The 16,984-nt window shown below is 39.4% G+C and overlaps 1 protein-coding gene across 2 annotated transcripts in view; it reads left to right on the top strand.

The window, feature by feature from the left end:
* Nucleotides 1-16,984, top strand: part of SEMA5A (semaphorin 5A) — a 484,391-nt gene that overhangs the window by 422,015 nt on the left and 45,392 nt on the right. For both annotated transcript variants that reach the window (XM_063085994.1, XM_063085995.1), the window contains exon 16: nucleotides 5,923-6,070. In XM_063085994.1, the coding sequence (XP_062942064.1) occupies nucleotides 5,923-6,070 (148 nt within the window). The remainder of the gene's footprint in view (nucleotides 1-5,922; nucleotides 6,071-16,984) is intronic.

Below are 16,984 nucleotides of genomic sequence, written 5' to 3'. Positions count from 1 at the left end.
CATATATTTCTTTTTTTAATTGTTGTAAAATATCTATAACATAAATTTGCCACTTAAGCATTTGTAATTATACAATTTAGTGGCATTAATTACATTCATAATATTGTGCAACCATAACCACTATTTCCAAAACATTTTCATCACTCCGAACAGAAACTCTGTAAGCATTAAGTACTAACTTCCTATTAGAGCCTCTTCCCAGCCCACAGTAATCTCAGATTTATTTTCTGACTCTTTTAATTTGCCTATTCTAGATATTTATATAAGTGGATTCTGCAGTATTTGCCCTTTTGTGTCTGGCTTATTTCAATTAGCATAATTTTTTCAAGGTTCATCCATGTTGTAGCACGTATCTGAACATCATTTCTTTTTTAGGGTCAAATAGTATTCAGTGGTATGGCTGTAGCACATTTTGTTTATCCATTTACTCATCAATGGATGCTTTGGTTATTTCCATCTTTTGGCTATTGTGAATAACACTGTAATAATGAATGTTGGTACACAGTTACCAGTATGAGTCCCTGTTTCAGTTTTCTTGTATATAGGTCTAGGAGTGGAATTGCTGAGTCATATGTTAATACTGTGTTTAATTTTCTGAGAAACTGCCAAGCTGCTTTCCACAGTTGTTTACCGTTGTGCATTCCCACCAGCAGTGTATGAGAGTTCCAAGTTCTCCATGTCCTTACCAACACTTACTATTTTCTGGGGGTTTCGGTAGCTATCCTAGCAGGTATGAAGTGGGGTCCATTGTGGTTTTGATTTGAATTTTCCTAATGATTAACGATGTTGAACATCTTCTCATGTGCTTATCAGTCATTTGAACATCTTATTTGGAGAAATGTCTGTTCAAGTCCTTTGCCCTTTTTTAATTGGGTTGTCTTTTTATTTTATTTTTTTCTGTTGGCCGGTGTGGGGATCCAAACCCTTGACCTTGGTGTTATAACAACACACTCTAATGAGCTGAGCTAACCAGCCAGCCCTGTCTTTCTTTTTAATTAAGTAATTATTTTTTTGACAAATAGAAATTGTGTATACTTATTGTGTACAACATGTTGTTTTGAAGTATGCATATGTCGTGGAATGGCTAAATTGAGCTAATTATCATAAGCATTACCTCACTTCTTTTTCTTTTCTTTTTTTTTTTGTGGTGAATATACTATTAGTCTTTTTTTGTTGTGCAGTTTTTAGTTTTTTATAAACTCTCTTTACAAAAAACTGTTTCTTTCTAAACTCTCATGACAATGTCCTCCAAGTCCAGATTCTTACTAACAGCCTGTTTAAGGTGATTTAAGTTTTTGCTGCCATGATCCTCAAAATTCTTCTTGGTCTGTTTCCTGGTCTCAAAGCAACTCTCACATTTTTTTGGTGTCTCTCATGGTAGCACTGCACTTTCAGGTACCTAAATCTGTTTTAATAGTTGTTACGTAGCAGTACTACCACGAACTTAGCTGCTTTAAGCACCACGTTATTTTCTCGCAGTTTCTGTGGGTTTGTGGTCTAAAACAGCTCACCTGGGTCCTTCACGCTACCATAAGGTGCAGTCAAAGTTCCGGCCATGACTACAGTCTCATCTGAGGCCAACTGGAGAGGAAGCTGCTTCCCAGGTCATGTGGTGTCATCCTTCAGGTCCTTGTGGGCTGGCCGATTGAGGGTCTCAGCAGTTCCTTGCTGGTCATTAGCCGGAAGCTGCCCTCAATCTCTTGACAGCTGGGCCTTCCTGACCTGATTATTTACTTCTTCAATGCCAGCAAGAAAGAGAGTTTTCCTGAAATAAGGGTATTACCATCTTATGTGACCTAATCACATAAGTGACATCTTATCATCTTTGACATATTCCGTTGTTGAGAAGCAAGTGACAGGTCCCACCCATAGTCAGTGGGAGGGGATTACACAAGGTGTGAATTGTAGGAGGTGGGGGCCACATTAGAGTCTGCCCCAGTGCATTATCAAAGTTAAGGGTCCCAGGAACCAATGGGTTTTGGGGAGCCAAAGCGATGCTCTTTGCAAGTTATTACTCTACCCTAATGGGTTGCCTTAACTATCATGGTAGACTTAATGTACGTACAGTTTCTCTGATGCCATAAAATATTTAACTATTCCAGTATGGCCCAGTAAAGGAATGATCACTTAGAGTGAACCATAGAGAAAATAGTTCTGAAAAGGCCCTGATTGGTTCAGGCTAACAGAGGTTACAGTGAGAAACTAGCAAGGATTTGACTGGAACATTACAATATTTATAGCATAAAAAATATGAAAGAAACATGGTAGAGTGTTGAGAACCCAGTCTATATGGGATTATGAAAGATTCTTTTCACAGAGACTGGGTTTGTAGAAAAATAGATAATTTATGGGGAAACAATGCTGGATCATTAATTAGCTTTTACATGCATAATAAGAATAAGCAGCCAAGGGCAAAATTAAAATCTTAATTTTTTAATGCATCATGAAATGCATCTGTAATTTTCAATGCTATGAGATACCAGAGACCCAAGAGAGCCAATAAAATTTCAAAACCTTTAGGCCCATTGTGTAGATGTTTTATCCATAAATTAAGAAAAATCCTTCAACAAGCAGAGATGCCAAGGTAATGAACTAGCATACCCAGTGTTGTTTGGGTAGTTTAATAAGAGGACCGTCTCTCAGGAGCATGAGTTGGTTGGGGTGGAGCTGGGGAGGGGGTCAGAGGGAAACTGCTTTCTCACCATTGCAGAAAATTCAGAATTAGGGGATTGGAAGGGCTTTGCCTTCAAGCAGTCTCTTCCAGGTTAGATACCTAGTGAGAATGCACACACAAAGGGACAGAGCTAGGCAAGCAATTTCTGTGTCTCTCTGACCTCTCATTAGAGATCTTGCAGTCTCACAGGCCGACACCTTACCAGATGCCAGTGAGGCTTGTTTCAGAGGACTACTGCAGAAGGATAAAGAAAAGAAAAGGGAAGGCAAGTTGTTGACAACCTTGAAATTCAGACAAATAGATAATTTGTTAACACTGGTTGAAAGTTCGTGCTGCATGCCCAGGTTACTGTGCTGCAGATTTTTAACTATAATAACATGCTGAGAATTTTGAGAGGTGGCCTGCTGTAGACAAATATGAGAAAGTATTTAGGCACTATGCTTTATTTTGATATGGAGAAACGGTAGCTGAGTTGCTGTACTTTTCTTTGAATGCCAAGGGTTTTATAAGCATCTTTTGTAAGATTTTCCTTTGCGCTCCCTACCCTTTTTTTGCTTGTTTGTTTTTGGTTTTGAAAGCTGAAATTAGGGAGTGTAGGAAGCCTATACCTATTAAATGTTGGTGAATCAGCTTGGAAACGGATGTGGCCTTCTATTTCTCGTTCTACCCACAGTGCTACATGTGGATATTTTGAATTAAATGCTGAGAGTTCCAGTGTTCTGAGTTTTCTTGACTTTTCCAAAATGTGTTCTGAAGATAAATGGCAATTTGCTTCTAGAATACTGCTTGCACCAGCACATGTGGTACTATTTGCTGATAGTAACTCCACACATTTGCACATTCTCCCTAAAGTCAAATTCTTTTATTCTCTCCTATCTTCACTTTTGTCTTGGCTCTTCTATCTAGAGGCCATCCTCTCTCAGTTAGGAGTCTCCTCTCCTTTCCCTACAGCAGATAAGAATGTCCAGTGGCTCTGAGAGGCCGGGCACTGGGAGACTGTAGATACTCCCCCAAGAGGGAAACCTACATTTCTCTGTTACCATAAGCTTCGAAAAGATGAAGATTGATGGTTGTTCAGTTCCATTGGCTGCTCTTGTATGTGAAAGTGTAGAAACCTAAACTGTTTGCCTGATTGGTCCTGGATTCTCTGGAGGTTCCTTGGGCCACTACATGTCACCTGTCCCTGGAAGTAAGAGTGCCCCCCACTCTCAGGTGAGACGCTGGCTTTGGACTGCACTGTTGATGTGCGTGTTTGTTTTTCTGTACTTTCGCACAGTTGCCATATGGCATTTCCACTACGCCAGACTTCATCGATATCTATTCCTCCCCCTCTTTCCTCTCCCCACCATCTTATTTATCTGGTTTAGACCATCTCTCACTTGGTTGGTTGCGATCTGCATTCCTGGGGTTGGTATTCATTCCATCAGCTCTTCCTGCGGGTGGACTCGCCTGCCTTTGGAGGTGCAGACCCCATAATGAAACATGGGAAGCTCCTCAAATTCAGGGTCCCAGGCCACCATCAGGAAGAGACACCAACCCCTGGAGATGAGTCTTCAGTCTAAATCTGATGGTGCTATTTTGTCTCTGGACTCAGCAGAACTTTCTTGGTTGCTTACAAATAAAGTTCCAGTCCTTCCACCCTACGTGGTAAAGTTAGGTCATTCCACTCCCTGTCACCTTTTTCTGTTCTTGTCTTCTTGGTCACTTTCTTACCTTTCTTATGTCACTCGTCCCACTTCTACCTTCCATTTTCTTCCTCAGTGACAGCAGGTGCTCAGAGAGCCTCATCCTTCTGCGCCCTTCAGCTTGGCCTTGCTTTCTACTTTCCGTGCTACACCTGTTCTTGAAGCCCTCAGTTTCTCCATGAAGGTTTTCTGGTTGATGGAAAAACAATTGAATCTTATCAGCATTTGCTGTCAGGAAGCTACACTCCCCGCATTCCTTTTCCGGGTTGTTGGATACCATTTGCCCTTATTTTCTACTTCAGAAATGCATTTCCTTTGCATGTATAAAATGCACCGATGCACTGATCATCAAGATAGTGTTTTCTGTCCTGCACATCCCGAGCTTGTGTCCATTTCCCCGTGTTCCTCTTGGGTCACGAACACCTGTGATCAGGAAGCACTCCGTACTTCCCTTTGCCTGGTGTCCTGCAGGATGAACTTTGTTAGCACTGATGATATTAAAAGCAATTGACTTAGGCCAGCCGATCAGAACCTTTGCCTCCTGATTCTTAGGGAAGATGGCCTGGCAAGAAAGGAAGACCATAGAAAAAGGCTTGCATTCTAGTATTCTCTAGAAGCTAAATTTGGGCTTAGAAGATGGACTGTTGAATTTAAACAGTCCTGTAAGTCACCCAATGTGTCTCACTAAATGTGGCTGTGTTCAGAGTGACTTCTGCCCTGTGAGCTGTAACCTGCATAGTACTGTGTCCTTCTTGTTTTCTGTTTGTTTCCCTCACTTCATTTCATTTCACTTGAGTATTAAAGATCAAAGAGAAATGTGACCCATCATAGGGCCAAAGGAGGCTTTGGGTATTTGGCTAAAAACTGGCAAAATGGGTATGTAGATGTATAGATGTGTATTCATTCACTGAAAACTAGGACTAATATTTGTAAAATTGTATAGTAATTCAATTAATTTTGAATAACTGGTCATCTTTTACATGAAGGTTGTTTGGCATCATTCTGAAAGCCTACAAAGAAATCTAAAAATACAATAGCCTAAGCAATATAGAGCATGGGCCTTCATGCTAAACTCATGTGTTAACTTTTCTTTAACTTGTCCTAATAAGATTGTGAGACTTACTTGATTCAAGAATGAGAAATGAATTCCAAATAAAGCTATGCTGACTTTGTATTCATAACCTACTTTACCTTTCAATGTGTATGTTTAGAAGATAAATGCCCTGCCTAGATATTTTCTATATGCTCTTATTTTTGGGTGTTTGTTTGAAGGGTTTTGTTTTGTTTTGTTTCTCCTTTAATTGGCTGCACAGGAAGATCCATCCTGCATTGTGAGTTTAGCATTTTCTTCACTGTCTGCCATGCATCCCATTGTCTGTGCGCACACAGCATGGCCAGCGCCACATCTGCCTCCTGTATGGTGCAACCACTCCGAATACAAAGCCCCTCCACGCAGAGCATGCCCATGTGTTCAACATCTGGCGCAGGGGCAGAGAGTGGAAAGGTCAGTGGTCTCATGCGGTGCTGAACAGTTTCCTTTTCCTCTTGGTTTCCCCATTACAGATACTGCAATGAGCACTTGCTGTGCCCCCCACATGTGTTCTGGACAGGCTGGGGTCCCTGGGAACGGTGCACAGCCCAGTGCGGGGGCGGCATTCAAGCTCGCCGCAGGACCTGTGAGAATGGGCCCGACTGTGCAGGCTGTAACGTGGTGAGTCACTTCCTTCTCACCCCCAGTCCCACAATTCAGAGCTGGGAGTCCAGAGTGAGCACACACTAATTGCTCTGCACACACGAGACGTTCTGCAAACACTAAGTGCTCTGCGCACACGAGATGTTCTGAAAGCACTTTATGCTGTGCAGATACTAAATGCTCTGTAAACATGACATGTCCACACACTGGGTTCTCTCAAGCACTAGATCAGTAACCATTTGATTCTTGGCACACACGAGATGTTCTACAAACATTAAATGCTCTGTAAACACAACATGTTCAGGAACCAGATGCTCTGCACATACCCAATGCTGTGAATTAGACAAGTTTCTCTGGTTAATAAGAATGTTCAGAGGAGATAGTGGAAATTTAGAGTAGCCTGGAGGCTTCTTGGATTAAGTATTCACATATGGGATAAACTGCCCCAAGAGTTTTTCAGTTCTGATTTCTGAGCTATTACAGAAACTTCAGCCTGCTTAACTGGTCTCTGTATCTGGTTTGGGAAATGGAATAATGTCACCATGCTGGGCCCACACCATGGTATACGATGCGGGATGAACCTGCCACACTCTGGGGACTGAGAAAGCATGTAGAGCTCTTGTCAGAGCAAGTTGGTACCAATTCAGAGGGGATCAAAGAGAACTTACGGTTTTGTTTTGCTCCGGCCTTAGCAGGTCATATCACTTTTAAACACTAAACAGTCAAATAAAATTCCACTTGTGCAAGCTCTTTTCAGAAGGCCGCCTTTTGCTCTTTCTGCTTCAAGCACGGCTGAGCCTGGACACTGTGGGGCACTCACCCCACTTGCCGCCCTGGCACGGGCTCCACAGAGTGGATGCAGAGAGACGGGGAGAATGTTCCAGTGGAGATGGTCAGCATGAGAAGGTCTGCCTGGGCACCTTCTTTGCTGATCTTTGCAGTAGGTCTTTGCAGCACTTCCATCCCCAGCTTCCCAAGGCTGAGCGATGTTTTTGTGTGCTGTACAGCCTGCTTTTGTGAGATGCAAAATCCACTCACCCCAGATAGCCTTGGGAAATTCAGAGAGAGAAAGAGGGATATGAGGTACTTTGTCAGATATTGCACCAGACCCAAGGAGACTTTTCTTATCGGGATTTGCAATTAGATTTCTTCCCTTTCACACTAGCAAAGATGTTGTAGTAGCTGTAATAGAATTTATTATTGATTATAGAGACAGTTCTTTGCAAATCAGCTTGATCTAACTTCAAACCATGAAAAATCTTAGTGTACAGTTTAGAATTATATGTTCATGACATTTCAGATGCGAAATTTAAAATTATTTATTAAAATGTGAAGGATATATCTATGAACACTCACATATTCTAGGAAAACCATTCAAATGGGATGACTTTATTCTTTGCTGAAGTGTATCGTCTCCTGTTCGTGGTGGCGTGATGTCTGAGCACTGGGGTCTGTACTCCCACAGAAAGCTTGTCTCACCTGCTTGGAAAACCACAGGGTGGATGACCTGAGTTGACTTTGTCCCTTAGATTTTAAACACTTTGCAGTACAAAGTATTCAGAAAAAAGTTTACATCGTTCATTTTCCTATTGTGAATTGACTACAATAACTACATTCAAAAACAATTTAATGAAAGAAAAAAATTATTATAAGGAAAGAGTGTAGCATATCTCTATGTAGTTAATGGAATTTGTGCGTGTGTGTGCTCATGACACATCTGATTATAAATGTAAAAAATGAAGGTCTTTCTAAAATGTCAATGCATTTATTGTTTTATTTATTACAGAATTATGGTTTCTAAAACCAATATAACCTCATCTTTCAAATCCAGAAAAATATCAAACGTCTCCAATGAGACTAATAATATTAGTTCTTAGGTATTTTAGTGGTTTCTTTTTGCTCTTGTTTTTCCCACCACGTTGAACCACTTCCAGGAAAGTGTTACTGGGGCACAAAGGAGCATCTGCTTCTTTACAGGAGAAGCACAACATTTGTTTTCCTTCTCATACAGCTTTTCTCCTGCATCCCAGTGTGTGTTTGTCTGAAGGCAGGAACGCCAGCCCATGCCCACGGAGGAGCCAAAGCTGGACAAAGGACTGGCTTGGTTTCTTTGGATTGCTTGGAAAGTGTATCCTGTCATTTAAATTTCTAAGAAGTTTATTTTAAGAAAATAGTTACTTAGCTAAAGCAGCATCCTTGGTCTTCATATTCTAGTGTGTGTTTTTAAAGGAGGTCTTTTATCAAGATAATAACTAGGTAATTATTGGCTGTAAGTATTGGTAATTTATTGATTTTGGAGTCATGAAGTGATCGTCTGCTTGCCAGTGTCTAGCTGGATAACAAGTCAGGTGATGTTTCTGGTCTCAGTCTCCTCCTTTGAGAAGGGGGTGACGGTCCCTCCCACCCCGAGTCACTGTGAGGTCCTGGCAGAAGGTCTCACGTTTGGCTTCCCCTTCCTTCTTCCAGTGCTTTAATTGTTATCCTTCAGGGGCCTCTCTGAGTTCCAGCTTGTTAAAAATGATAGTCTGATAATGAAATGTCATTTACACATTAAAGGACATGTTTGTGGAAAGTATAAGAACCTGAATTTCCTGCATATTAAAGCAGCTGATAGAAAAAGAAACAGTTGATTTCAAGTTCAAGTATGAACAGTTATAAAAGATTCAAGAATCTTTCCTTACTCTACCATTTGAAAACTGAAATTTCATGAAAAGACTTCCCCAGTTACACCTGTGAAAATTGTGACCAAGCCTTTATTAAAATCCTTTAATGAAATGAGTGAAATTTAAAAAGTGGAGGTGGTTCGGCTCAGACAGTTAAGGACCCTGGCCTAGAGCCGTCAGTCCTCTCCAGGAAACCCTGCTTGTAAAGTTTCAGTTGAAAGCTTAGAGGACCTGAACCTTGGGTTATTTTGGGGAGCAGATTGACAGTCACAGCATGAGGACAGGGATCTTGTGCTGCCACTTAATCATTCAAACCTGAAACCCACTGACTGCCCTCTGAGCTTCTGTGTTCTCCTTTGCCAAGTGCAGGGCCAGGCCTTGCAATTGGTGATTCTGGGTCCTGGCTTTCTTTCTCTGGGCCCTGGGACACGTGTATCCAGCCGACTGAGGGAACACTCCAAGCAAATGTCCCTCCCTGTGGCTGAGACCTGTAATGAGCTTGGAACGAGACATCCCAGGATGCTTAGAGAACATTTACCGCCCACTTCTGAGTAAGCGCCTCTAGAACCACAGGAGCATTTGGGATCCTCTGGTTCTCGTTGTTCCTCCCCAGGTCTGCATGTCATTCCTGCATGTGGCCTCACAGAGCAGGTGGGGAGAGCAGGATGGTGGTCAGAGAGGCCCCGCCCACATCCTGGCTTTTCCTCTGAGTCACCAGGAGACTTGACATGCTGTTCCACTTCTCCAGGTCTGTGCCTACAAATGAAATACGAGGCATTAACACCTGACCAACAGAGCTGTTTGCAAGATAACATATCATACAAGATATTTGTGTATGTCCAAGCCCAGTGCCGAATACGACATGGGCATCAGAAAATAGGAATTACTATCCCCATCATTACTGGCATCAACACAGTTTTAGGAAAGAAAAGTTACATCCTTTAACAATATAACAACAGCAAGCATTTCATATTTTGTTACATTTTAAATTCTTTTATATTAATGTTGTTATATTAATAGATAGATACTTATTAATATTTTAATTAATATATAAACATTACTTATTTTATATTCATTATCTTTGGCATATTTATGTTTCATTTTTAACCTGTTTTGTAATAGCTAGTAACCATGAAAACTTGTTAGATCAAGTCTTGTAAATCCTAACCTACTTTGTAATGTCAAATTAAGTATTGAAATTAAATTATAACTACACATACTACAGTATTTATTTAGGTATGTTGCAATAGCCTGAAATCCTGTTACGTAATAAAATAATTAACTTTTATTGCACGCCTACTACATGGCATGCACTGCGTTAGTGGTAATTAAAATGTATTATGTTAATTCTCCCCATATCCTTGTGAGGCAGTTTTCATTATCACCTCCACTGGAGATGGGAAAACTCAACTTGAGAAAGATTAATGAACTTGCCCAGCAGCAAGTTGCTAGCAGGTGACTGGACCAGCATTTGAGAGCTGGTTCTCTGGGCACAAATAGAATTTAATGACACAACTCCCTTTGCATAATTTATTTGCTCAGTGTTAAGTAATAAATGATAATAGCTTCCTTTATTTTACTCGTATTTAGTATGAACTGTATCTTACGAGGAGGAGTGTTTGGCCTTTCGTTTAACACTTCTCTCATTCATTAGCACCCTTGATTTTCATAATATTGTGATCATTTGCTTTCAGCCAATGGTGAGAGAACCATTAGGAGATTATCATGAGCATGAAAACTAATTGAAGATAAACTCATAACACAAATCTTACTTCTGTGGTATGGCTGAAAATTACAACACATGAAAGGAAGGAAGATATAAAATGTTATGTTGTATAAATAGGATCGCTTCTTAAATTAATGTAACTCAAAATTCCATCAAAGGTTTAGCAGATGCATGTAAGACTAGAGCTAAAGATGGTGTCAGATACAGCAAAAAATAATTTAAAAAGAGAAATAGACTTCATATTGCTGCCACTGTGTTTCTTACCGAAATATCACATAAAGCATAAAAAACAGTTGACCAAAAGCTGTGATTTAAGGTATCAACAGGGATCAAAGGATAGAAATTTATTTCCTAGATACAAAAGAACTGGATTACAGATAGATACAGAAGGTCCAGAAAGGTCAAGAAGAAAGACATTATAATCAATAACACTGCCAAAAGGGATTCTGTGAAGGTTAATCAGAGGTAATACACTAAAATTTGTTGGTGTCAAATAATAGCACTATAGATAAATTTAGAAGCAAGTAAAACCTGGTGATTGGAAGTTTATTAGGCTGTGAGGTATGAAAATAATGATAATATCACCTCATTTTTGAGACAACATTTAGGGTTTGCAAAATGCTTTAGGGAATGCCATCTCATGGATTCCTGCTTTTCCAAAGGAGAAAATCGACACCTGTAGAAAACTAGTTGAGTACTTGCAGCTGGATGAGCAAGACCCCGGTCCAGGTCTTTTTGTCCTAAGGTCCTGAAAAGATACAGGATGCTGTGGCCCCTTCTGAAAATACAGACCCGAGAACTGTGAGATTAACGGGTAAAAGCTAATATCCCACACCCGCAAAACCAGATCCATTAAAAAGTCCAAGTAAGTACGTTTTATATTTGTTTCAGCTGCAGTCTTACTTCTGAAAAGTCTCTGCTAAATTTGCCTCAGGCCAGTAATATATGAGCTAGCTCAATTTTAGAAGACCTCACTAGTAGAACAAAAATTATTTTAGGTTCACATGATATTTATTTTTTTAAAAGCATGAACTGCATACAGCCTGTCTACTTAATATCACTGCTCTTATTTGGAATTAGGGTTCAGAATCAAAGTTCCAGATTATCTTACAAGTCACATGCTTTTTCTTTTTGTATTTGCAAAAATAGAAAGTAATTATATTCTTCTTAATTTGGTGATATTTTAAAGAACACTGTAAACAACTTTTGTAGTTTTATTTCAAGAAATGTTTTAATCATAATTTCTGAATTTCCGATAATGCTAATGTTTGGATAAGTATAAATGCTGTAATGGTATAAAATCTAATTTTTTTATAATACATTTTGTAAATATTTTCTGAGCATCCTGGTTGCACAATTTGTTAGATTCAGACAGAATTTTGATTTCTGGGGCAGTGGTGTCTGTTAGTCAGTTCCCTATCTTGCCTGTGTCAGGTGAGCAGCATTTCAGTGTTCTATGGGCAATTTATACCTGTAGTTTTTAGAAAAGCTCATTTCCGTTCTTAGATTGCTAAAATTATCTCTAGTTCCCCATTTAATGTTTAGTCCTAAAATATCTTCAAGTGTACAGCAAGCTCCTTGCGTTGGTGTCTACTTTTGTTCAAATGGGACAGGTGGCTTCTCCATTTGTTATAAAATACAGAGGAAAGGTAACTTGAAAGACTTTTACAACTGAACAGTAGTTTTAAAATTGGCTCGTTGCTTGTTTATAATTGTTAGTTTGTCACTGTTAGTTTCCTTTGTATGTGGTGGTTCCTCTCATCTTTGGTCAGTGGTTTCCTAAAGATCCGTTGTCCTGCCTTGGAGGACAGGCAAATTTTTGTGAGGAGGTTCATAGAAAGTTTTCTGCTTTTTACTTAGTGTGTTTACTTTGGCTATATTTGTACAATGTAACCCCAACATGTGCAAGCCTACAGGTTCATTTCCAGGTTACCTAAATCATGTGTTGGTTAAAGTATTGTTATTTTACTTTGGGCCTAGATCCATTTCCAGTTGTTTATTTCTGCCCTTCAAAATACCCGTGAAGTCCTATGTGCTGACGCGAAACCCCTTGCCTGGGCTATTCTCATGGGCTACGTATGGGTGGGTCTAGAAACTTTTCTTACTTTAATGAGCCAAGTAGGCCTTTCTGGTTTAGATTCAACTAATTTAATCCATTGTTTATGAAAATATCATTTTATAATCCTAAGAAGGCAATGTTCTTAAATAAAATTTAATAAATAAAATCAAATAGTTGATTCTAACTCCATCAGAAACATAAAAAATTTTATACATGAAAATATTTATCATTACCATCATCATCATCATCAATCATAATTGCTATATGCCAGGTATTGTATAAAGTTCTTCTTAGGGGATTTATTATTTGTTCCTTCCAGCAACACAGAATGTGGCATTGTTGTGTGAGTTACCATCTTACAGATGTAGAAACCTGGCGCAGAGAAGGAAGACGGCCCAGCCCATGCAGTGCTAGACGTAGGCAGACTCAAGGCCAGGCATTTACTGGAGGTTGGCTCGTTTCCCCACGACATTCTGTGCCTCAGCTAATATTTGAAAAAGAATTGAAAAGCGTGAAGACTGCAGTTCTCCTAATGTTAACATAAACATTAATATGCTTATAGAAATTGGTTTTGCCCAGCTGAGTATGATCCACTGCAAATTCAGTAAAGTGAGTTATTCTAATTAAAAGCTGAAAAAAGTTAGTCAGCTACTGAGCATGACAGACAATCCCTGGTGGCTCCAGAGTGTACGTTTACCTGCGGGTCCAGAGGGATGAGAGGATTCTTGGGGAAGCCCCAGCTATCCAGATGCACCTGAGAAGGGATGCCCACTCCACTGTTCTCCTCCAAAGCCACTGCATACAGCTGTGCAGGTTGCACATGGCACAATTCCAAGGGGGTATTAAACATCATACAGGTGTCCTCATCTCCCTGCTGGGAGTCAGCTGATGTGCAAGGTCAAAAGCTCACCATGGCTTCAGCTAGTTGGGGTCAAAATCATTCTAACTGCTTTCTCCTTCCCTTACCCTGTATGGAAGCTTCCCTTCAAGTGGCATTTAATACTGATAGAAAAAGGCATGTTCTTCCTTAGCAATTGCTGTTTCTGACGGAGGTGATTGAAGGATTTTCACATGATTCCTTACCATGAAGCCTAAACAGCTAACCTTGACCTTTACGAGGAACTGTTCCATTGCACTGTGGTTGTAAAATGCGTTCACTTACATTTCCAAATATTTTTCCATGAGGGAAACGATTGATCTCCCTAACTGAAACTTGATATTATATTTTTGTTAGCATAGAAATGGAAACTTTGCTATCTTTTGTTATGAAATATCTCAGCGAAGAGCTTGCAAATATGAAAGACTGTCAGAGTAAAAATGCCACATTTTGTTAAGAGGATTGAGCATTTGGAAAAAGTTAATATCCATACACAAAATCGAGTGGTATGGGCAATGGCCACAAAAGTATAAGTTTTCTAAAATTTAGCACTGAAAGTTTGGCAATCAAGTATAAGAATGATGCATGACGCAGATGGGGAGAAAAGAAAAATGATGGATTATAGGAATTAATCCATCAAAAGTCTGTCTCTACGACATATAAGTAATCATCTACAATCTCTGGAAATCGCAATTGGTATGGAGATCTGGAATATTTCACAAAAATGTTTTATTTATAGTGTTGGAAGAGTCTGTTGCACAGATTTCATTGGCTTTACAGAAATTAGTTTTTGGTTTTTTTTCTGCCTACAATAATTCAAATACAGTGACTGCAAAGATAGTTGAAATGTTTTTATAAAGAGAAGTTTTCTTCTGTAAAAGTAACTTAAGTCTCTCTCTCTCTCTCTCTCTCTCTCTCTCTATCTCTATCTATCTATCTCTCTCTGACACACACACACATTTTTCCTTTATAGTTTACAATACATTTTATGATAAGATTCTCCAATGTCTAGTATTAAAATACTGTGCTTGAAATTTACCTATGGAAACACAATAACTGTATTCTCAATCATATCAATTTCCACTAAATGGCCCTGAGTTTAAAATCTTCTTTAGGCTCACATGAATACACAGTACACGCAGAACAAAACATTCCTTTAGAGATTCCTTAAATATTCCTTTAAAGGCATAACAAATGCTCAGCCATAAGAAACCCACATCTCTGTATTAAAAAATGTCATGTTTTTGACTATTAAAAGTAAGTAATTGAATGTGCTTTCTAAATTTAAAGCTTTAGTAGAACTTTCTTTTAAAACAATCACAAGATATTCTTTTCCAAATGCATCTTCCGTCTTTGATTGCAACTCTGCTGACAGTTTTGGGCTAATTGTGGATTATTCATAGAGGACCCTCATTGAGCCTCTTAGTTGATTTAATGTGCTCTCCAACTTGGGCACCTATTTGGGAGCAATTTCTGTAGCTCACCTCATCTACTTCTGGTTGTATTAGGCACAAGCACTGAAATTAAAAGAGAATGTTTGGTTGAATTCGTGTTGCTTGTTCATATTTTTTAGAAAGCAATTCAGATATCCAGCCAAACTTAACATTTACATGATGTCCTCTAATGTTGTCCCTCTTTCCTGCAGCTGAGGACTTCCTGTCCTGGGGTGGAGTTTGTAGTTCAAGGATGGTTTCTTGTATTTATTTGTATCTTTGGGTGGTTCATTCTCTCGTCCACTTTTTAGAAATCGTATTTCAGTCCAGCGCTCCATTGTACAGCTGGGGACATAATTCCAGGAGACGTTTTCATGCCTTATGGCTGCATAGAACAGCATTTCCCCCACACCCCTATCCCAGTCTGAGACCTGCAGATCTACACTGATGTGAATTCTGCTCAACAAACACACGAAAAGTATGGAGACAAGCCTAGCTGGGACCTATTGTGGGTTTCATGTTGTAGAGGACAACATTTTTTCTTAGCAGACTCCTTCCCAAAACCCTTTCTAAAACCAAATAAATAAACAGTCAAACAAAAACTGCAGAGACTTCCCTCTGATCAAAAGATTTTGAGCTGACACTTCAGTACATAGAATCTAGGTATCTTGATTTTTTAATCTTTTTTGCTGCATGTTTGCCCATTTTATTGAATAAAGATTAAGCTCCTATCCCATGAGTGGCTCTGGGGATGCCAGGGTGAATAGGGAGGTGTCACCTCTCCTTAAATCTGAGGAAGGACTCACTTGTGAAGCCAAAACCAAAGTGGTCTATAATGTTCCCTCGTTTACATTGTTTTACATGTTGGTGCTATTATTCACAATATACTTTTAATGCCAGTTTTCAATTGCAGAAATGGGGTGTGCTGTAGGAATAGCTCACACTTGTACAAACATAGCCGGAGGACTTTAAAATAAATTTTGATCGCATTATGGTTGTTATTAGGTGTGGCTCATGGCAGTCTATTCTTTGTTTTGAAGTAACTTGAGTGTTTGATTATATCCACAATATGTTTTAATTTGTGTTTTACTTCAGATCTGCATTTCCCATTTTCTTTTATTATTTCATCTGAGTACCTCCAATGGTGTTATTGAACATGTATAATTTCAGTTGTTAAAACAAGTAACACAGGTAATAATTTTCAAAGCAACTTGTAATTAACCAAAGAAGGCAGCAACAGATGTTGGAACATGAAGAAAAGTTGTTTTATAACATCGAATAGTTTTCACAGATGACATGGTTCCTGTCTTCCCAGTGCTGTGCCTTTAGTAATCCTACAATTTTCTAAGAACTAGAGCCTAGTTCAGAACTCTTCTATATGAATACAAGAAAGACGACGAGCAGCTACTGCTGTGTTTAGATTTGTTCATTGATATTTCTAAGTAGGAATACAAACCTTTATATTTTGAAGTCTTCAAACTTTGTCAGTAAAAAGAGAAAAATGCTGAACTGTTTTGCTCTGTGGCCCGATGATGCACCACTATAGCTGTCATTCTTAGAACAGTGTTTCTTCCCTTCACACCACAGCATATTTCCTTTTAAGATCTCGCAGAATCTCACGAGGTTCTGCTTTGAAAGAGGTAGGTGCAGTGAAGACTCTTGGGGACAGAATTGACTCATTCCATGCCACATTCCTGCATTACTTTATGAGCCGTGCTGCGTGAGAATGCAACATCCCATATACTACTATTTGGCATCTTGCTTTCACATCTGTTCCTGTCTATCCTAATCCCATGAAATTGCCCCATTCAAGACTGTTCAAAAGCAGTCCTCCGAGGAGCTCTGGTGTCATCATGTGGAAGAAAGAAATGGCAGTGGCTGAAAGAAGGAAGCTGTGGAATCTGCCTTCTATAGTCATTCAGGCTGTGCACATGAAACCAGGAGCATGTAAACTGTGACCCTCTCAAACTCAAAAGAGAGAGAGGGAAAATAGCACAGGTAAGCAGATGAAATCCAAACATGAAAAGGAGCCCTCTGACATTTGCTGGGCAGTTTTCATTAAAAAGCTTATTTAATTGATTTCTTTCTCTTATCTCCTTGCAACTGCTAATAGCTTTTAGTGATAAGACTTTGATGTCTGAAAACGAAGAGGGAAGGAATTCTGTCTGTCGCGT

This window comes from Cynocephalus volans, chromosome 2, assembly GCF_027409185.1.
Source record: "Cynocephalus volans isolate mCynVol1 chromosome 2, mCynVol1.pri, whole genome shotgun sequence".
NCBI lineage: Eukaryota > Metazoa > Chordata > Mammalia > Dermoptera > Cynocephalidae > Cynocephalus > Cynocephalus volans.
The sequence above is the reverse complement of the archived record's forward strand: the minus strand, read 5'-3'. Positions and strand labels throughout refer to the sequence as shown.